Below are 23,185 nucleotides of genomic sequence, written 5' to 3'. Positions count from 1 at the left end.
CATTTCCAATCTTGTAACTCGTTTTTCTGGTGCATTAAATGTATGAAGGGATGGATTTCCTGCCACTGCTGGAGCAACTGAAAGGATGTCCAGTCGATTCACAAAGGTTGCTGTTTCTTCCCAAAGGAAATCCGCTTGGCATCAGATTGTCCAGGCTAGGAAATGGGGGTTTAGACAAACGTTCTGTGCCCATTGTGACTGAAGAACGTTACCATCAACCTCATTGTCTTGCATATGATAAGGACTGCTCTGCTTATAGTAAAATGGTTCGGACGTAAATGGTCTTTTAAAGACCTGCCAGCGAGAGCGCGACAGACAGAGAGGGGGGGGGGGGGAAGACAACAGAGAGAGAGAGGGGAGACAACAGAGAGAGAGAGGGGAGACAACAGAGAGAGAGAGAGGGGAGACAACAGAGAGAGAGAGAGGGGAGACAACAGAGAGAGAGAGAGGGGAGACAACAGAGAGAGAGAGAGGGGAGACAACAGAGAGAGAGAGAGGGGAGACAACAGAGAGAGAGAGAGGGGAGACAACAGAGAGAGAGAGGGGAGACAACAGAGAGAGAGAGGGGAGACAACAGAGAGAGAGAGGGGAGACAACAGAGAGAGAGAGGGGAGACAACAGAGAGAGAGAGGGGAGACAACAGAGAGAGAGAGGGGAGACAACAGAGAGAGAGAGGGGAGACAACAGAGAGAGAGAGGGGAGACAACAGAGAGAGAGAGGGGAGACAACAGAGAGAGAGAGGGGAGACAACAGAGAGAGAGAGGGGAGACAACAGAGAGAGAGAGGGGAGACAACAGAGAGAGAGAGGGGAGACAACAGAGAGAGAGAGGGGAGACAACAGAGAGAGAGAGGGGAGACAACAGAGAGAGAGAGGGGAGACAACAGAGAGAGAGAGGGGAGACAACAGAGAGAGAGAGGGGAGACAACAGAGAGAGAGAGGGGAGACAACAGAGAGAGAGAGGGGAGACAACAGAGAGAGAGAGGGGAGACAACAGAGAGAGAGAGGGGAGACAACAGAGAGAGATGGGAGACAACAGAGAGAGAGGGGAGACAACAGAGAGAGAGAGGGGAGACAACAGAGAGAGAGAGGGGAGACAACAGAGAGAGAGAGGGGAGACAACAGAGAGAGAGAGGGGAGACAACAGAGAGAGAGAGGGGAGACAAGAGAGAGAGAGAGGGGAGACAACAGAGAGAGAGAGAGGGGAGACAACAGAGAGAGAGAGAGGGGAGACAACAGAGAGAGAGGGGAGACAACAGAGAGAGAGGGGAGACAACAGAGAGAGAGAGGGGAGACAACAGAGAGAGAGAGGGGAGACAACAGAGAGAGAGAGGGGAGACAACAGAGAGAGAGAGGGGAGACAAGAGAGAGAGAGGGGGGAGACAAGAGAGAGAGGGGAGACAGAGAGAGACAGAGGGGAGAGAGAGAGGGGAGACAGAGAGAGAGAGGGGAGACAGAGAGAGAGAGGGGAGACAGAGAGAGAGAGGGGAGACAGAGAGAGAGAGGGGAGACAGAGAGAGAGAGGGGAGACAGAGAGAGAGAGGGGAGACAGAGAGAGAGAGGGGAGACAGAGAGAGAGAGGGGAGACAGAGAGAGAGAGGGGAGACAGAGAGAGAGAGGGGAGACAGAGAGAGAGAGGGGAGACAGAGAGAGAGAGGGGAGACAGAGAGAGAGAGGGGAGACAGAGAAAGAGAGGGGAGACAGAGAAAGAGAGGGGAGACAGAGAAAGAGAGGGGAGACAGAGAAAGAGAGGGGAGACAAAGAGAGGGGAGACAGAGAGAAAGGGGAGACAGAGAGAAAGGGGAGACAGAGAGAGAGGGGAGACAGAGAGAGAGGGGTGACAGAGAGAGAGGGGAGACAGAGAGAGAGGGGAGACAGAGAGAGAGAGGGGAGACAGAGAGAGGGAGACTTATACACCAAAATATGGCCAGTTTTGGGACCAATGTAGACAGTCGGCTAACCTACATCCTAAGTTGAAGAGTAGCCTGTGCATCTAGGGGACCTCTACTTGCCATAAAGATTGTGCCAGGTGAACTACTGATTGTGCCTAAGCAGCCTGCATGTTTCTCCTCCCCCCCCCCCCCCCCCCCCAAGGTTTTGAAAGATGCATTGGAATTCCTAAAATTGTGCTTACATCCACATCTCTTTCACAATACTGGAATGCTTACCGTACAAACATTTCTCTTGGAAAGCGCTCTGAGGAATTGAAAGTCTCTTTTTGGCAAATAGAACAAACACTGCTTAATTCATCACCTTTGAAAGACTAAAATGTCCTTGTAATATAGAGCTTTATGCCACAGAACAAATCAGTCTTTGCCAGGGTTGGTGAGCATTAAGGAGAGTCAAAATATAAAAGTGGTACTTGCCACAACCCATCTCAAGCCCTCAGTGCTGAGAAAGACCTTTGGATCCAGTCTGGCGCTTGGTAGTACTCACAAGGTGGGGATTGGGAAATACTATATATATATATATATATATACATACATACATACACATACACACACATCTACATATATACATACATACACACACACGCACACACACTATTGAAAGGTTATCCTGTGTCCTGTGCACCCCCCCCCCCCAAACTCTGATGACTGGTACTGGTAATAACTGACTGTTTGACCCTGGGCTCTGTCTAACCAGGCCCAGTGCCCTGCTGAAAACTTAAAATACAGTGAAAACACCTACATACATAAGAGGTTAAGGGTCCTAGTACATAAAGGTAGTTTCAAGATCCCTGCCCTATTAATTCCCTAGTATATATTAGGCAGCGCAGTTTAAAGGCTGCAACCTTTCTGCACTTTCATGTATGTACTGCTGAAGCATGGGGTCAGTTTAAAAGCAGACCGGTGTTGCAAGACTGCTTTTAAAAATGTAAATTATGCATAAACTCTACTTTGGTGTTAGGGGCACTTAAAAATTAAAAAGCTACAATGTTTGGGCATATTAGGTACCAAAGGGTATCCCCCAGGTGACCCAGGGGTGGGGAGGGGAAAAATCAGGTACCGATCCTTATAAAGTGATTTGTATATGCCCTGGGGTTAGTGAAATATCACATTTCACTCCCCACATTGTAGTAAAGTGCTTCCAAAAATAGACTTTTGTGCTAGAAGCACTGTGGAGCGAGGACTGCAATATTTTGACATTCAGAACCACTCACATCTTCTCTAGGTGTTTTCAAGGGGTGGGTGGCCTGTAGATATAAGCAGGGTCCATAAGACATGTTTTTATAAGACCTGGTGTTGGAGAAATTGCCCTGCTAAGTTATTTCCATTACAGATCCCCAGCCCAATAGGTTAACATGGCAAGAAGTTATTGATTAATAACTATAGACCGGGAAGCCATAAAAATCTCTTTCAAGGACTCTGTAGAATGGTATTGATCAATCCAGCAATATACTATTGTTGAATTAATCCTAGAAGGTACAGACAAAAAGTTAAGATTCTGTAAGCAAAAATTCAGCCCACCAGTGCGCGGACCTGATTGGCCAGAGTTAGATGGATTAGCAAGGCTGCTGTGAAAAGGTGATGAATAATCCAGGGGGAGGGAGGGAGGGGGGGTCAGAGAGACCTACGTGGAGAAGGGTTCTGCTATGGCAGGAGTCCTATGCCCTGCTATGGCAGGAGTCCTAAAACATTCTCTTTTAAGAGGTCAGGACAGACAGTGCAAGTTAAGTCCAGTTACAGCCCTACCTTTTGAACCCAGCTAGATGCAATGTGGATTGAGCCTATGGAGATGAACTCTCCCGTGGGTTGGTTTAAATACCTTTTGCTCTTCTGCTGAAAAATCTGACACTGAATTTTGGAGAAAGGGTGCTTTTTAAGAGACCATTTTTGCCACACGTTGGAGGAAGGGGTCATGCTCTGGGGTGCTGCCCTGCACCTCATTGGACAGGAGTGCCCTCCCGTTTATAAATTAGTGTTGGATTTTCATTGTGTTGTGTCTTAATTATTTACTGATTGGCGTTTTTAAATGCTTTACATACCGGTCTCTGAAGTTAAGCCTGCATGATTCGCAGCCAAGCTACCAAGGGTTCAGCATGGGAATAACTTTGAGATCTATTATGAGCCCTAGTTTGGGGCCATACTGCCAGAGGTAGATGTGCATTTGCCCCAATCAATAATCAACTTTCCAACATATACAAACACATACAAAGCCACATTGACAGGGATGAGACAGCGACTAGTGAAAAACCACCACCGTGAAATGAGTTGACATGATCAGTACAGCATAGGGAAACAGTTGCAGTAACATGGTAATATCAGGCTTTGAAACAGGATAGGATTCTACTAGTACATGCAAAATAAAATAAAAATAGTACAAATGGTAAAAAAGGTACTAGAACTCAAATGCTTGCCTCTGGTTTTATTTACATTTGTCCACCGCATGAAAACAAAAAGCTACATTGGAACAAAAACAAATTTGAATTTAAACTGATTTAGTACTAAATTTGCTAGGCCTAAGCTATCTTATACATTACAATATTTTTAGTAGGTAATGTTCAATATTAGTACACATGTAGCCTTTAATAAAGATCTCTACAATCCAAAGGAAGACTTTCAAGAAACTAGAGGCACAATTTCTAGAATTGTTTTCGCTGTGCAAGCTACACATTATCATGGACAGTTTAATACAGAATTACCAAGCGAGAATGGGTTTTAATTTCCATATGTTTACTAAGTTTGACAAGGACACTGACAGGCAATCTGCAAAATGTAAAAGCTGTCCAAAATGATTGAAGTTATTTTAACCTTCACCATCTGTTACATAAAGACAGCAAGGAAACAAATGCTAAAAGCAAATGTAGCACATAAAGTGCTAACAATTAGACAATGTCCCTTTAACCTTCCCAACATACTTACCGTGTGCAATGTCGAAGGCTCCCTACATCTGCCATTTGAACATCACGATTTAGCCAAATTAAGATTTAATAAAAATTATCAAAAGAGATCGCATTCTGCTCTTGTACATTAAATACATCTCCCTCCAAGCATTTTAAGCCATAAAAGCGGCTAGCGTTTGGGGGCACGTTCTGGTTTTGAATGAATCAAGTAAAATATTCAGGTTGACCATTCTTCATATTTCTTTAATGAACATCGCCTTGTAGGAGATTTCAGGCAGCGTTAATTGATGGGACTTGTTAGAAGGAATATGGCGGTACAAGAAACGAACGCCTCTTTCTTTAGACAACACGCATTACTGACGAATTATTAATAAGAATGCCTATCAGAAGCATTTTATGGCTTAAAAATGCAATTTGAAGGTCAATAACACAAAGCTGCAGATTACAAGAAAACAGACACACGCGCACCTCAACTACCAGATTTACCACTTTTGACCAAAATAAAACTATTTTAGAATGCATCATGCACTGTACTGAAAAGTTTAAATAGGAGTCATTTCTTTTTGGAACTTGAACTGGAACCAGAATGAGAAGATCCAGATGATCCGTGGCGTCTGTAAAATACAAAAATGAATACAGAATGAAAAGATACATTCAACTGTAAGAGCTGATCATTACGTTCAGAAGAAAGCAATACGAGACTAGACCTATTCAATATATAGATATATATACACACAGTACATGGTAGTAAAACATCTAAATTAAAATATTGGGGTCAGAAGAAAAGGAATACATGGTAGTAAAACATCTAAATTAAAATATTGGAGTCAGAAGAAAAGGAATACTAACAACTCAAACCTTCCATTGCGACAGTTAATTACTCTCACCACCAATTCTATAACATTTCCTTTCTAAACCTAGTCGAAACTATAGCAAAAAGAATTCCCCCAGATGAACCCACATGAAGTTACTGAACTAATTTAAGCTTATTCCCAGTTGTTATGCCACAGAAACCAAACCTTTCTGTTGACCGTGATCTTGATCTGCGTTTTTTGTGATCCCCAGACGAAGCGGATCCAGAACGACTCCTTTTTCGGCCCCGCTCAGGGGACGATGACGAAGGAGAACTTGAGTAAGATCTTTTCTTTGGAGACTTGGAGCTGGATCTTTAAGAGAAATTAAATTTAATGCAGGCATCAAAAGGTGGAAAGCAAAAGGCCAAAGCCATAATTGTGATGTTGGATAAAATAAATTAGAATAAAATTGCCAACCACAAAAATAGTCCTTGTGTGATTAATCAAAGTAATGCCTATCTATTTCTAAACAGTTTGAATGGATACTTTTGTTTTCTATGCCATGCTACAATACTGCATTACATTTCAACATGCTAATGGGACAAACCCACTCCTTTCCAAATGACTTCACCCCACATCGTAATTTTTAACTGTAGTCACCTTTCAATTTGATTTACACTAACAGAGTATGTACACTTCAACCAACGAGGTTACGCCTACAGTTTCACCACTCAGAACACACCTCAACCCATGCCTATTTACATAAAGAGCACCATCAATATATTTTGAAGGAGAGAAAGCATACAAGATGTACTTAATGCAAAAGGAATTACCTTCTTAAAGATGGTTAAGCAACTAAATATTAAGGAGCACAAAAGCCTAGAGTAAAAGAACAGCTAAACGAACAAACCCATCTTCTCAACCATGAAACCGCTTTCAAAGTTCCAACCAATCAAAAAGTAGTTCACTGTGTTCCAGCTACACACATTGGCTAACTCACTAATTCTGCTTTTAACAAGACAGGAAAAATATTAATTATTTTTAGCAGACTACAATACAGACAAAACTAGCCAGATAGTCAAGACCATGGAGAACTAATTCCCATACACAACAGACCGTGTCACAATAAAAATATTTTTTTTAATTTAAAAACCATGAAGTAACGCGCCACTAAGAAAAAAATTAAAATGCAAATGAGTTCCAAGTCACAAGTCATCTATTAATTACCCTACAAAAGAGCAGGCCTAAGGATATTGAACTGGTCTGTTTACATTATTACACTTAATTCAGATCTAAAAACATGAAAAGCAGCTTGTGTACAGATTAAAAGTGTCTACTAGCAAACTTCTTCTACTGCCAGCTGTTCAAACATACACTTGATCGTGCAAAAGAAGACAGAGTAACACTATACCTAAAGAATGAACTAAGTCCTGTGATTTATAAGAAAACTGGAAACGGACTGAAGGCAAGCCTCCAGCACACAGTTACTCATGAGCTAGCCTTCATTTGTGTAGGATGTTGCTCCCCAGAAGTGCTGGAAAGAGTGTGCAGAAGTTGTAAACTGCTAGTTAAAGGCTAGTGTCACTATCACTGCAGTTTAATCTAATAATCAGAAAGGGCCCCTCTAAATAGCATACACTGTAAAACCTGTATCTGCCCTAAGAACTCGAGTTACTGTTCTCTCCTTCGGGGCTCTTGCACGTGGTACAAAAAAAAAAAAGTTAATTAGCTAAAATGGTTTTAGGAATCCAAATCTAGGCCACAAAAATCGTCATAGTGACACCTCAATTTACTAGGTGCCAAATTAGCAATTGACAGCTGAATTGAAGGGGAGCACTTGCTTTGCTTATAGTCGACTGAGTAGCTAAACCAGATCTGGCAAATCCAGTAGGTCTTGACTGACAACCAGCTTTTATCTTTTCCGGCGCTTGTTTTGTTCAGTTTTTTTGTGGTCGAATGAGATTCCAGGTCCTAGTCAAGACTTAAAAAGAACATTCTAGCTAAAAGCAAAAATGTGTTTTAACAAAAAACACTTTCATAGTATGCCTTTGCGCTGAAGGTGAGAGCCAGTGTGCTTTCTGTGACTAAAGCAGGTTGACCCACTGCCTTATACTGTGTGGTGTAGTAGGCATAAGAAATCTGTGTAAAACACGAACCAATAGCAAAGGGTTAACTTAAATGACCTGTATGTAGATCACCAGATATAAAGACAGCATTGTCCAATCTTGAAAACTGCAGGAAATAGCAGTACAGTTGGATACCCTCATAAATACTATTGCAGCTGAAGCGCAATTTTTACAGCAGCGCTCAGTCTAAGTGCACCATCCTTTCACATCAAACACTAATGAAACATGCTAAGTTTGGGTGACTCTAGGATGCTTCCACATGACAACCCTAAAGGCGGGGTTGAAAAGCTTAGATTAGTTTTAGAATACATTTTGACTTTTAATACAGTGGTCAAAAGCTTTGGTGTTTATAAACAGTGAATGCTTACAAACAATTTATCAGAAGGATTGTAGGCAATCTTTATCCCCTTAGCTGCACCGAACGTTCCGCGCTAGTGCGGAACGTTCTATTGAGCGGGCAGGGCCGCGACGGCCAACGGTCGTGCGCAACACTACAAAGGTAGTGCGCGCGACGGCAGTTGGCCGTCAGAAGCAGCCATGAGGTTAACTGCAACAATTCGTAGCCATAATCTTTCTAAAAAGACAATGTCACCAGCAATTCATTTGCATTGTACAATTGCCGACAAAATGAATGCAACTACCCAAATCAGTTTTATCTTTATTAACCTTAGAAAGAAGAAAGGCAAAGACTGCCTGCAGGTGACTGGAGACACAACACTTAATGCTAGCCTTGTAAATAACAAGCAGATCTAGCACATTCCACCAATCCAGAGTTGAAGAATTTCAAGATAAGCTTCAGGAAGGTAGAAACGAATAAGGCCAATCTTCTATACTATTTTTCTATTAAGAGTGGACAAAATGGGTTAGATAGCTTAATTAGCAACAGAGTGCTCAGACCATGGTCTCCACTGGTTAAAGCAGTGAAGTATTAAATCATGGGTGTGGTCTATTCTGCACTGCTATTCGGTAAATTTCATACTTTTTTGTCTCCCATAGATGTAGCAATTAGAAGTATACGTAGCATGATGTACTGAAAGAACCTTAGGTATGTTTGCCACTAGAGTACAATATGGATCTCAGACAGTTGCCTCAAGCCTTCACATGCAGGAGAAGGAAAACGAGAACAAACTAGGTGGATAGAATTGGTTATGTTTCCTTTACCAGGCAGCCTTCAAGAAGCAGACAAGTACCACACAGGCCATTTTCAGAAACTTTCCAATATGGGACTTAACCACAGTTACATTATTTAATTAAAATCACAAAAGCACTAGTATATAACATGCAAATATATTTATATTTAACGTAATATAATGCATGGTTTGTTTTCTTTTTCCATTCTGGCGACCTATACAATGGTGCATGGAGGGGCGAGGGGAAGTCAGATACCCATGCCCAACACACCGTACAACCATTAGGACATGTACTGACAATTCATTTACATTGTTTAGAGTTCCTAAACAGTGGAACAGTGACAGAGGACAATTACTTGGTTCCCCAGAGTAAGGACAGGGGTCTAAGGCATAAGTACGTCAAACTGAAGGCACTAAATATAGAAATCAAATTCCACCCAATAACAATGTCTCAATAAGACTTCATAGAATTTCACATTCTGATTAAAAACGAGGAAAAGGAAAAGCACTTCTTTGGTTGCATCTTTTTTTTTTTTTAAAGTCACCTGCAAACATTGAAACACTTTTCACTGTGACCTTTGATACGTTGCTTAATGGACTGCCCTATATGTGCCAGTATACGAGTCCAAAGAACAAGCTGCAAGAGCAAATGGGCAGTTTTTTGCCCATTTGTATTGAGCAAGCCTTCTAGATCGGGACAAAGGCCATGGCATTTTTGTCTGGCAGGAAAAGAATTCTTTAGCATACATAAGTCATACATTCGGATATTGTTAAATGGACGTTTTAATGTGAGTTAAGGGTACATGCATTTACGATGTTTAATTTAATAGCCATAAAGACAGTATTAAATAAAAGTCAACACATAGTGTACAACCAGAACAAGTAAAATTGCATTACTGCGTTGTAAGCGTGGGTTGTTAACTTTTAGTGGTAATTCTATTATATACATATAGCAAAAGAAAATGGCAAGCAATATACATTAAGCATATTTTAATTTGTAGAACAATAATAAAAAAACACAATTCAATGTAATAAACTAAATTTGTAAATAAATTTGTAAATAAAGAAGTTAAGTAGATACTGACATTTTGCCTGGTGTTACCCTGGACCTGTACCCGTTTACCTGGACCTAGACCTTGAGCTTGAATGGGAGGATGAGTGTGACGAAGACGGAGAATGAGAAGATCTGGAATTAGATCTACTGTGCTGGGTGGTCTTTTTATTCTTATTTTCATCTTCTTCGTCACTGGCATCAAGATTATACTTTGACAGATCAGCATCATCTTCGTCCTCGTCCTCCTCTTCATCCTGAGAAGATCCAAAACAATGTAGTTTATAAAGAATGATCAACTAAAGGGAGGTAGACCTAGAGAAAACATCCATTCGACCACTGAATACAGGAGACAGCCTTCTAAGTGATGAAAGCAGAACATAAGTCTCTTCAAAAATATCGGTCCCATTTTTAAATGTGTTGCCTTCGCCCTTCTCCCTAAGAACTACTGTTGCCCCCTCAATTTAAATGTCATTTTTACTCACCAATCAACGTGTATAAACATTGATTATATAACAGCAGCATTCATGCAATTCAATACACATCACACCGCTAGAAATCAATCCTCTCGCATCAGGCATTTGTAATTTCACAAAAGTAACTGAAATAGCATAGAGTACTGTCATTTGCATGCAGAAAAACGTTTCAATGCCTAGCATTCGGTGAGCGCTCTTAAATTCTACCCAATGCTGCCTCTCTCAATAATTAGGCGGATAGGAGACAAGCAAGACTTTTGAGGTGTACAGTTATCCGACTTACTAAACAAATATAGCATGTGATTTAAGCAAGCGAACTGTATGGCAGATTAGTTAACAAGCTGCCCTTGTTCAATAAAACATTAATTATTTGCTATATAATCAAGTGAGAAATTTTAAATGTATACATCTTCCAGTTTATATTTGGAGAGATCTGCTTCTTCATCGTCCTCTTCTTCCCCATCAGTTTCCTTTTCTTCCACCTTTATGACTGTCTTGGGGGCAACTGGCTTGCCTCTATATTTTTTCTTTTTGCGACCAAACTAAGAAGAGAAAATAATTTTTTCAGCACCCACAAGAACACATTTAAATGGTCTTTAAACATATTAAAGTGGTATCAACTTAAAAGGCTCAGTGTAGCATAAATACAACACTGACAAATTAAACTAGATCAAGAACTTCCTGATTTTTACCAATAAAAATTAACTTTGCAGTTAAACATAATATATATTACATGGGAAGAGGACTACATACTTTAATGCTTGGTGGCAGTCTTATAGTTGAGAGTAAGCCATATACTTGTATAAAAAAATATCATGGTCCCTTATTTTTCCATTTGATAGTTTCAACAAACCAATATACATTTTCACAAGATTAACTTTGAGGAGCGAAAGTGATCAGTTATATTATGTGCCAGAATGGAAAAAGATGGTCTGAGTGCTGAAACCTTTCAACCCCCCCCCAGTCAAGAGATCTAGGTTTAATCCACTGTTCTTTTGCTCACTATGCCACCCCAGTTTCAACCCAGCCGTGTGCAAATCAGTTGTGGGTCCCATGCTCCCTGTGCCACTGGATTCAAGCTAGCCTGACTGATGATGGGGTGATACCCCACAACCTGTCAAAGGATGCTTGCTTCTGGTGCAGCGAGGACCTGGCTTGGCAGTCTGGCTGGACTGTCCCCATGAGGAGATGGGTCAGGACTGATTTACATACGGCTGGGTGTCAACTGGGGTTGCGTGGTGAGCAACAGAATGATGGATTTAAACCAGATCGCTTGACTGAGGTGAATGATTCATTCAGCATTCCGTCCATCATTTGTTTGTATGCCAGAATGGAAAAAAGGAACTCAAATGTCAGTGTACCGTCTCATCATTTGCCACACATTAATACGATTCCATAAGGAAAATGCTACTTATCCAGTATGCAACTCTTCTTGGCATATCGAGCTGTAGATTCATGCTTTAGCTTTAATGGCCACCTGGTGTTGGGTCTGGATGTTTGCACTTTGTTCGAAGAAGTCTTTTAGTCACGAGGTAGGTGACTCCTCTTTTCGGTGACAGTGCGCATGGGTTATAAGGGTGATGGAGTTAGTAGGAGTAGATGTACATGCATATTGTATCTAAGTTAAGATACTCCAACAGAAAAGGCAACCAGGGAGGCGGGTGGGCGTATATGAATATACAGCTCTATATGCCAAAAACAAATGCATTCTGGGTAAGTTGCATTTTCCGTTCAAGGCATATGAGCTGTAGACCATATGTTTTAGCATAGACTATTCAGCAGTTCTCCCAAGCGGTGACTGACCTGTGTCTGTGGTTTGAAATAGTGTTCTTAAAACGGCCTGACCCACACTAGCTTGTTGTTTTGCTAACACATCTACACAATAGTGCTTTGCGTATGTGTGTGGCGTAGACCATGTTGCTACTTTGCAGAGGTCATCTAAGGGTATGTTCCCTAGAATGCCATAGAAGCCCCTAGTTTGTGTGTAGAGCGCGCCCTAGGGGGAACGGTTAATGTGCGCTTAGCTTTAATATAACATGTTTGGATGCATTTAATGATCCACCGTGCAATACCTGCTTTAGATATGGGATAGCATTTATATGGTTGTGAAATAGCAACAAAGTGAAATAGCATCGAGTACTGTCATTTGCATGCAGAAAAACGTTTCAATGCCTAGCATTCGGTGAGCGCTTTTAAATTCTACCCAATGTTGCCTCTCTCAATAATTAGGCGGATAGAAGACAAGAAGCAAGACTTTTCCGAAAAGATTTAGTTCTTTCAATGTAATTTAGTATTGCTCTTTTTACATCTAATGTTTGAAGAGCTCGTTCTGCCACCGAGTCTGGTTGAGAAAAAAAATACAGGTAGCTCAGACTGGCTGAGATGAAAGGTAGAAACGACTTTGGGATTGGTCCTAAGAACCACTTTATTTTGATGACTTTGTAAAAATGGTTCTTCTACAGTTAGTGCCTGGAGCTCACAAACTCTTCTGAGAGATGTGATGGCTACAAGGAAAGCCACTTTCCAAATGAGAAATTGTAGCTCACATTTGTGCAGAGGTTGAAATTATGGGCCCATAAGTCTTGTAAGGACTACATTAAGATTCCACATTGGAGAAAGTAAAAGTCTAGGAGGGATGATTCTTTTAAGTCCTTCCATAAATGCCTTGATAGCGGGCATGCAAAAACAAAGACAAATGTCTGTATTATAGAGAAGTGGCTATTGCAACAAGATGTAACCGTAAAGATGTATAGGCTAAATTACAACCCTGTACGTGGTATAGGCAGCAAATGATGTTTTCGATTGAAACATTTAGTGGATTGATTGTGCAGTAAATTAAAAAAATCGCTTCCACTTCGCAGCATAGCGTGCTCTAATGGTAGGGCACCTAGCCTCTTTAATGACGTTCATGCAGTCTGGCAGGAGATTAAGGGCGCTAAACTCTATGATTTCAAGTGCCCAATCGCACGGTTGAGTTGACTGGGATCTGGATGTCTTATCTATCCATGGTTCCGAGTGAGAAGCTTGGGGGAGAGGTGCAGTTTTTGGTGAGGAACTACCGATAGATCCAATAGGGTTGTGAACCAGGGTTGTCGAACCCATGTGGGAGCCACTAGTATCATTGTGAGGGACTGTTGCTTGAGCTTGCGAACCACTAATAGAATTAATGGGAAAGGTGGAAAAGCGTAAGCCAATCTGCCTGACCAATTCATCCATAGCGCATTGCCTTTTGATGATGGGTGAGGATACCTGGACGCAAAGTTTGGGCATTTTGTTTTAAGGTGTGTTGCGAACAGATTTCTGGATAGCCCAACATATGAAAGAATGGGATCAGAACTTGAGGATGTAGTTCCCATTTGTGGATCTGTGCCCTTGCGTAAGGGTCGATTAGTATGCAAGAAGCCATCATGCTTATCAGTTGCATGAACACTCTGGCTGGTAGTGAGTGTTGGGGCTCAATTTGTAATATCAGATTTCGCATGTTGCGTACCCTGATTGGGTTGGGGAATGCTAGAGCTTTGCAAGTGTCTATTGTAGCTCCTAGATACGCTTGCATGTTGGACGGCTAAAGGTTGAGACTTGGTGAGGTTTACTGAGAATCCCAAGCTGTGAAGCAGCTGTACTGTCTTGTGAGTGTGGATAATGCAGATGTGTTGCGATTTGTCTTTTATTAGCCAGTCGTCCAGGTAAGGGAAGACGTGAATGTGCGGTCTTCTTAAATGAGGTGCGACCACTGCAAGGCACCTCTGGGTGCCGTAGTTACCCCCAACGGGAGAAATTGGGAGTTGAAAATGTTGTCCGTCCACCACAAACCGGAGATATTTTCTGTGAGCTGGGTGGATGGGAATATGGAAGTAGACGTCCTTTAAATCAACAGTGGATAGAAAGTCGCCGTGTTGAAGCAATGGAAGCACCTGTTTGAGAGTGACCATGTGGAAATGGTCAGACTGAATGTAAAGATTTAGCTGTCTGAGGTCTAGTATAGGCCTTAGAGAGCAGTCCTTTTTTGGAATTATAAAGTATAGGGAGTACACTCCTGTTCACTGATGATGGAATGGGACTGGTTCTATCACATGTTTTTGTAAGAGAACTTCTTGCTTTGGGAGTGTGATGTTTTGGTGACATTTCACATTGCTTTGGAAGAATATTTGGGGGGAGTGCTAATAAGTTCCAGGCAGTAACCATATTGGATAATTTGTCTTACCCACTTGTCTGAGGTAATGGAATTCCAGCAAGGTAGGAACTGTGAGAGACGTCCCCCGACATGGCTGGGATGACCGGGGGGTTGGAGGGAAGTCACTGCTTATTGGCAGGGGAAGTGCAGGTGGAGTTACTTCTGCCTCTTCCCTTATTTCCTCTGTAGTTTCCTCTCAAATATCCTCAGGGGGAGTTTGAGTGGTTGTTACCTTTATACGAGGAGGAGGAATTTTCTGATGACATTGTTTGAGCCACCCCTATAAAAAGGAGCGGCGAAAGGAACCCCGGTTAGAAGGCAATTGTAAGCCCCCCCCCCCCCCCCCCCCCCCCATGGATCGGTGTCTTTCTTCATTGTCTCTAATGAAGTATCTACTGATGGCCCAAACAGATGCTCTTTATCAAAGGGCTGATTAAGTATGGAGGATCATACCTCCTGCTTGAATCCAGAAATTCGACGCCAAGCGTAAGAGACTGCTAGTGTTGATTGCACGGGATGCTGCGTCTGCTGCATCTAGTGCACATTTTATGGAAGTGTTGGTGATGAGCTACCCTTCCTGGATGAGTTTGTTAGCTTTAGTTTTATACTCATCTGGCAGATGTTGCATTAGTTTTTGCAACTCTTCATAGTGAGCCATATCATAGCCTGCTAACAGAGCCCGAGCATTGACAATACGCCAATGGTTAGCCTCCTGGGTACCCACTCTTGTCCGAGGCACCAATAAGTGTTGACTCTTTGTCAGGAAGAGGGGCGTGGCCTTTGGTTTGAGAATTACCTTTTACGGGCGTTCGTTACAACGAGAGCCTAAAGACAACTTGCCTTTTATATATGCCGGGTATGAAGGAGCAGGTTTGTATTTTTTTATCCACTCTAGGTGTTAGTATTCTGGATCTAACTGGGCCTTTGAATACTTTGTCAGTGTGTTTCAGTAAGCCCTTGAGCAATTGGTAAAGTGCTAGTAGACTTGCCTCCACAAGGAAATCCCCTTCTAGAGGGTGCGGGTGTAGTTCCACCCCGTGATATTGAGCCGCCCGGTTAATAAGCTGCGCAAAACCAATGTTATCAGGTGGGGAGCCTCTGGAGGGATACAGGTGGGGATAGTTATCTTGGTATGGATCTTTATCATAATTGCCCCATGGATCAGTGTCCTGTGGTATGTCATGTGGTACATAACGGTCCTCATCCCAATCGTCCTGTTCGTCAGGTGATGGTGAATTTGAAGGTGTAATTATCAAAATTAAGTTGGGAGGAGGAGAGGGAGGTATGTAAAGGGGAGGAGGGTTAGTACCCATGTCCCTTTTCAGAGGTATAGGATGATAGTCTGTGAGATCCAGCTTCCATTTTTTAGGAAGAATCAGCTGGAGGTGTCCAGTTTTTAGGGTCAATGCGGAGTCTCTTGTTTGTGATCCAAAGGTGGCTGTTCGGGCAGAGGTTCTTTGGATGGAGTTAATTTAGGTTGAGGATCTTTGGGCGCCAAGTGTTTGGAGTCTGAGTGCTTTTTGACAGGTTTTGGCTCTGAGCCTTTAGGTGTGGGGTGTTTCGGATCAGTCTTTAGGTGTGGATTTGGCTTTAGATGCGTGTTTCGGCTCTGAAGCTTTCGGCTCTGGGTCTTTGTGTTTGGCGGGTTTCGGCTCCGAGGACGACTTGTGGAGACTGGCAAAGCCTTGTGTTTCAGTGCCTTAGATGTTGGTTCGGCACAAGAATGAGGCTGGCTCGAGCCTGAAGGCTTGTGTTTCGTAGACGAGCCATAGGGCACGGCGTCTGAAACTTTGTCTCGGTGCTGACCTGAGCCAGAAGGCAAAGATGATACCTGAGTCGCAGGATTTGGGTGAGTGGGCACAGGGGAATCTGTACTCACGGTACATTGACCCTGGAGTGAGGGTCGGTTCTTCTTCCATGTCGGAATCTGCTTCGGACACCAGTTCTTCTTACTGTGCTTCTGGATGGGTTGGTAAGAATCAGAATCTTCGCCGAAGAGGTCTGGTACGGAACCGCTGCTGCGGTACATCTCGAGGCATCGAGCCCGACGGTCATGAATGGCTTTCTTCGATCGGAATGATCAACATGCTTCACTGTTCCGGGGTTAGGCAGAGGTTGCAGACCTCGTGCAAGTCGGTGCGTGGAAACTTAGCACAACACCCGGGACATAACGTGAATAGAGTCCATTCGATCGACTGCTGGCATGGTTGGCACGGGTAGGCCAGATGGCCCGCCTCGAAGTTCCAGATCGAAAGTTTTCAGATTTTAGACTATGCGTGTCGAATGGAAACCGTGTCGATAAATACAGTCGAGGGTAGAGGACTATGCGTCAAAGGGGTTCCAAAAAGATACTGAACCAGAGCGCAGCAATACACATCCAAACCAGATGGCGGATAAAAACAATATGGGGGATGGAGACTATGCCATGCGCAGTTACTGAAAGGAGGAGTCAACTACCTTGTGACTAAAAGACTTCTTTGAACAACAACAAAGTGCAAACATCAAGACCAAACACCAGATGGTGATCTATGCTAAAGCATATGATCTACAGCTCATATTTCAATGGATTCAGAAATCCAGAGGGCTCTCCAACACTAAACTTACCACTAAAAATCAGATTACTGGAAACTAGCCACCACAATGGCTACAGTTTGGATTAAATAACAGCATGAACAAAAAAACAGAAAGGGTTAGGAGCATGTCAAGAACAGAAGCTGCACGTGTCTGTCCCAAGGTGAGACTGCTCTTGATGGCATGGCTACCGAAGCCCCGTTAAAGTGGAAGACAGAAGAAAACCTGGCATTAAGAGCCCAAGCAATTGTCTCTATTGGTTACCTGAAATCCCATAAAAACACGGTCCGGGCATACCAGCATGAGGGACGACAACATTAGGGAAGCAGGCAGAGCCGCTTATTAACTTTTTATGCAAATGTTGGCCTACTCATTCAGTACAAACCATCAATCAGCATTTGTAGAGGGAGGCACTGTCACCCCTGGGGGTATCTTGGGCTGGGGTGTGAGGTCTCCATCAAAAAGCCAGGTCTTGAGGAAACAGGACGAGGAAAGAAATTAGCAGAAAAGGCAAAACTGAGGGCAGAAATCACGAGTAAGCAGAAAAGGCCAAACAGAGAGCAGAAAAAGAGCAGAAGGAAAAAACAGTGCAAGAAAGGAGCAGGAGGAGGTATAAACAGAGGGCAGCAGGAAGACAGGCAGCCGGGGTAGCGGCCTTCAGGCAAGCTGGGCAGCACAACTGTCTCAGCGGGAGCCGGCAAGAGGACATGCTCAATGGGGGTCACGCTGCAGCTCCATAAAACCTGGGGAGGGCAAGAAACTGGGTGGCGGGAGGAAAATAGCAGAAAAGGGCAAAACAGAGGAAGAAACGAGAGGAGGTGGCACAAATAGGGTAGCTTGAAGACAGGCAACAGAGTACTGAACTGCTGGCTAGATGGACAGGAGAACGGTCGCAGGGGTAGCTGGAACAAGGACCAGCACATAAATATACACTGGGGTAGCTGGCAATAGGACCAGCACATAAATATAAACTACACACAAATTTGAAATGAGACTAGAGATTATTGCAGAAATTCAAGAACAGAAAAGGAAGAAATACCTCATCATATTCACCGTCGGATTCTTCTCGCTCTATATATTCTACATTTTCCCTTTCGTTAAATCCTCCTCCGTACCCTACACACAAGAAACAAAAAATCATGCCAAAGAGAAAACAAAGACATTAATTTCAATGTCAGTGTACCCTATATCTTCACCGTTCGAAGCAACAAATCAGCAGCGTCTGTACAAGTTAATCTAAATTAAGGAAAGTTAAATGTCACATTTCAACTCAGTTTAAGTTGACAAGCTATAAATCACCTCGTTGATAAACCACAAATGAAATTCAGCTACGTCAATGATGCAAATCAGTGTTATCAGTGCCAAGGTAGAATGTGCCATAATTCATCACTTAATACGAGTCAGGCTGTATAATCAAGCGGCGAGTGAAAAATATTCAGATCTCATTACAGGTTTTTGATAGAAATGGGTACCCATGCTTGGTGGCTTGAACACAAATGCCATTATACACCACATAGGAGCTTTGGACGAGGTTGAAAAATCTTATTTTGAATCCCAATTCTGATCAAGCTGAGAGAAAAGCATGCAGAGCCTAGTGTTTTCCCCCTCTCACATATTGCTGAAGATAAAACTGAAATGGCACGATGTTCCCAACTCCAGCTAAAATCAGTGGAAATATACACAAATAAATTTGAAAAAAAAATCTAAATACACATACCCTAAACAACCTTGTAGTAACCAGTTGCTTCAAGGCGGAGTGCATGCACTAAATGCCACAAGAACTGTGGTTTCAAAGAAAATAAATTGTTAAACAAGCCATCAGGGTAAATATCAATATGCCTTAAATGTAAATGAATTAAACCACTGCTTCCGCAGCGACTTGCCATCAAGGGCAATTCATAATTAGTTAAATCCTCAAGCCCCAGCATTAAACTTTGCCACTTATAAAATAAGTGGGGTTGGGATGGAAAAGCCCCTTGCATGGTGATGTGCAACCTCGCTCCTAGTGGCCTAACTAAGGATGTTTAGATCCCAAATACTGATTTGGGCGACCACAGACCATGCGTGTACGCCACAACATAGTTCTGTTTAACAGATTACGATCTTTTTGGACCGAGAGGAATGCCCAAAGCACTACCCACAGAGGTGATAAGACTACTGCCTTTACCAGGGGCTATGCAGCTCAAGTGTAGTAATGGTACCATACCATGCAGATATCATAAGGAGGGAACAGGTCCTTTTCACATGTAGCACTGGAGTGAAGCCTGCAGGCCAATTCATCTGAAGTTCCGCTGCTGTGCACGTAACTCATCCTAGGCCTACATTGGGTTGGTGTGTAGTGCTGCACATTGCATGTGTGGCATACATTTGTTGGGTGTAGGGGGGCATGTGCCTGGTACAATACATGATGATTCTGGGTTCCATCGTGGGAGACCCATGGCAGACTGGAGGAACGCGAGAATGTAGAGGAATCGCCCTAGACTAATTTGTGGCTTGCTGCATTCCTCTAAGCTGGGTTAGGTACACTGAAGGAAGAGAAAGCCAGGCTTTTGTGTGCACTTCAAAGGGTGCTCTTTGATTCAAAGAAGTCATAGAGAAGGGGCCAGGACATCTCAGAAAGGAGATACGGCTAGTAAGAATATTTGAGAGTAGGGCTAGGGCTTAGCTTTTGATACACATGACCGTGGTCGACATTCAGTTGTGAACCTTTGGTCAATTCCATGGCTATGAGATTTGGAGTTGCCCTTGCTGCGAGAGACTGGGCCGCCATGAACATTGCTGCTGATCGGGCCAAAGCCAATGTACAGAAGCAGAATGGTGGCCCATATGCAAGTGGCAGCCAAATTGACCATTGCTGGAGGATGTCATAGTGTCTTGTACCAGCACCAGGAGCGTCACCCTCTAACCATAGAACAGGATCACAAGTAACTAATCAGCATCAGAGACCATAACAAGCACTGGCGTTGCTAATAGGTCTCGCAGTAGGAAAGTTGGAGCTATTGGTTTTGTAAATGACAAAGCCCTTTATGTTGTTAAAATTAAAACAAAAATAAAAGGCATTGTTATTTGCAATTGTAATAGCTCCAACTTTCCTACTGCGAGACCTATTGGCAACGCCAGTGCTTGTTTTTCCATCGATTCATTTTTTTGTATTAATTGGTTTGGTATAAGATTTGTACTGTGTTTGCTTTTGATTTGTCGTCGTCCACGGGGTTACTGAGATAGAAAGCTCTGCTACAAATGTTCTCTGCTTAGTGCTTTGTTGCACGGTGGCCCCATATAAGCACTACACAATATAGCTGGATGGAGTTTTTAATCATCTTTATGCTTGATGTGTCTGAAGTGGACATCTCTGTTTAAGCAGCTAAAAACAGCAGTGCATGACTCGGCCTTTCATCATTCTGAAGTCACTGAGTAGAAGGTGTGGCGCAGCGGCCAGTGTGCCTGACTATGGGGTTCATGGTTCAATCTCCGGTGCCGGCAGTAAGTTCGCCCAGCACTATGTGACTCTGGGCAATAGCTCACTTAATATTCACGAGGGCCCCCAGCGCCGGGACACCATTTAGGAGGTAGCTGTGTGCTTTACAAATACTGGTATTTCATTTGGTTTCACTGCGATGAGTGGCTTTGGAAGTGGGCATGCATAGCACCCATCATTCAAGCACTTGAACCCCATTGGCGTTGTGCTGTGCAGTATCAGAGTGCGACGCTGGATTGTAGCAAGCTGCAGTGCCGCTCTCAGCCGTTCATCATTCTGATGTCACTGCGATGAGTGGCTTTGGAAGTGGGCATGCATAGCACCCATCATTCAAGCACTTGAACCCCATTGGCGTTGTGTTGTGCAGTTCTGCAGTATCAGAGTGCGACGCTGGATTGTAGCAGGCAGCAGTGCCTGGGCCAGGGCCCGCTCTCAGCGCAGGCAGCCACCACAGAAGTTGCTGAGGAAGGCGCGGGTCTGTCTGACCCCTGAAGCCGGCCTGGTTTACTTTGCAGTTACACAAGTTGCTGTTATCCTACAAGAAGTGACTGGCTGTGAACAGCCCTCCGTGTGTGTTCAGCATGAATTCCTGCATGTTTTTGGGAGGCGGCTGCGGGCTGAGGCGGGGGCTGCATGCTTGTCGCTGGCAGTCACAAGCTGTCGGTGTGAAGTTGTTACGGTAGCTGAGTAGGTTGGGGTTGTGCTGCGGAGATCTGTTTGCACAGTACAGGCTGCTGTTGTCAATCCTGGTGAGCTCTCGTTGGGAGGGCACTATGGACATAGCTGATATAACTCTGTTCCTGAGAACATTCATTAGGGCTGGGCTTATAAGAAATCTGCTTTATCGTCTAGTTAAGCGCCTTGTTCACGCACAGAAGCATTTTACGAGGAAGCACTATAACGAGCGAAACACAGAGCCAGGAAAACCGGCAACTAATGACAGGCTTTCCTCCCATGTTCACAGAAACATCGAATATATAAAAACTCGGCAGAAGAAACTTAAGAGCAGCACTGAAGTTCACCGGGAACCGGAAAATGCATTCTTGGAGTGTATGCATGGGGAATGAGTGCACAGAGTAATCGTATGGCGACATCATTAATTGGCTGTAATTAATCAATAAATGAAGATGAGGGGGGAAGGAGGAGGACGCCTAAAAATTGCTGGGGGAAGTTCCTCCAATGTGTGCTTGTGGAAATAATGCATTCCCGCCCTTCCCTAAAGAATGCCGTCCCTCGAAGTACGTGTCTGCTGCGTAGTAATAGACCGGGTTGCTCTGTAGAAGTGATGTGCCTGCCGTGAGCCCGAAAGTAAAATAAATAAACTGCACCAGGAATTCGAAAGGAATGGCTGAAATATTAAAGTAGCTCTGGGGCCGGCACAATCCTGTCTGAGGAAATTGTCTAACGATCAACTCTCTGCACACTTAAGTGACGGTGGGGAGAGGTAAACCGAATGCTACAAATGTTGTGCCAAATGGCCGGAGGGTAGCCGGATGGGGGCGGGAGAGCCTGGTGGGCGGGGGGGGGGGGGGGGGGGGAATGCAAGCGAAGCCCTTTGGGAAACTGAAAGTACGGCCGGCCTGCGGCCGGCCATGAATAATTAGGGGAGGAGAAGCCCTTTGATGTGCTGGGCTGGCCGTGAATGCGCGTGCTTGTTTGCTCACGTGATTCACGTGAACTTCAAGAAAACCGCAGGAACGAAGCCCTTGGTTTGACTGTGTTTTTGGCTACTTGAATTCTCGATCCCTCAATGCGCTTGCGCGCATTGTAGGTCACGAGACCTAAAAACCCTACTGATGCAGGAGTTTGCGGGAGAAATTAAAGGCCACCCAACCGCAGCCCCTCACAGGACATGTGTGAAAGATGTATCCGAGGCCGCAGCTTCAGCACCTGCAAAGGAGGCATGTTGAGAGACTTCAGCTGCTCAGATCCTGCTAGTGTAAGACTGATTATGGGCCAGGAGCAGCTTTCCTGTCACATAGCGATTAGACACTGGAACACTTGACATTAATAGAGTCGGAGAAGGACTCCTGAGACTGACTAGTAGAGGAACTTAACCTGAATGCCGCCTTTAGTATAAATGGGAAATAACCACTACCGCTAGGGAGTGGGACAGTGACCCACCTATGAACACTACAGCGCTGACACCAGGAACTGTGTATTGCTTGTTAATGTAATTTTGTTGTATGTTTGTACAAACTAATTTTTTCATAAAAGCTAGCATTTCAAAGGGCAGTACTTTATTGTTGCCAAAGGTATTTTGAGTTATCAGTATATGTTTACCCACCTCTGTCTAACCTGCTTGTCCCCTGCAAAGCCTTTAACTGCTCGACCCTCTCTACCACAGAGTCAAGTGCTGGAGGGATACTTGGCCCAGTTGCTCAGGATCATATCTTTGTGAGCCCCCGAACATTAGGAGTAAAAGGCATCAACACCAATGCTTGGGCCAATAAACTCGTGCTTGCCCGTGGTCCTTTTCTTAAACACATGGTCTGCTCGGGTGACAATACTACCCCAATGTTATAGAGGGTACGAAAACAG

At 43.7% G+C, this 23,185-nt stretch overlaps 1 protein-coding gene across 1 annotated transcript in view; it reads right to left on the bottom strand.

Moving 5' to 3' along the window:
• Nucleotides 1-4,351: 4,351 nt before the first annotated feature.
• The window catches only part of ZRANB2 (zinc finger RANBP2-type containing 2), a 33,312-nt gene continuing 14,478 nt past the window's right edge, over nucleotides 4,352-23,185 (bottom strand). Inside the window, exons 5-9 of the mRNA XM_078668710.1 lie at nucleotides 18,206-18,282; nucleotides 10,829-10,963; nucleotides 10,018-10,202; nucleotides 5,864-6,010; nucleotides 4,352-5,458 (exon numbers count right to left, since the gene is read on the bottom strand). Of these exons, the coding sequence (XP_078524836.1) occupies nucleotides 5,398-5,458; nucleotides 5,864-6,010; nucleotides 10,018-10,202; nucleotides 10,829-10,963; nucleotides 18,206-18,282 (605 nt within the window). The 3' untranslated portion in view covers nucleotides 4,352-5,397. The remainder of the gene's footprint in view (nucleotides 5,459-5,863; nucleotides 6,011-10,017; nucleotides 10,203-10,828; nucleotides 10,964-18,205; nucleotides 18,283-23,185) is intronic.

Source organism: Lissotriton helveticus, chromosome 1_2 (assembly GCF_964261635.1).
Source record: "Lissotriton helveticus chromosome 1_2, aLisHel1.1, whole genome shotgun sequence".
Lineage (NCBI taxonomy): Eukaryota > Metazoa > Chordata > Amphibia > Caudata > Salamandridae > Lissotriton > Lissotriton helveticus.
The sequence above is the reverse complement of the archived record's forward strand: the minus strand, read 5'-3'. Positions and strand labels throughout refer to the sequence as shown.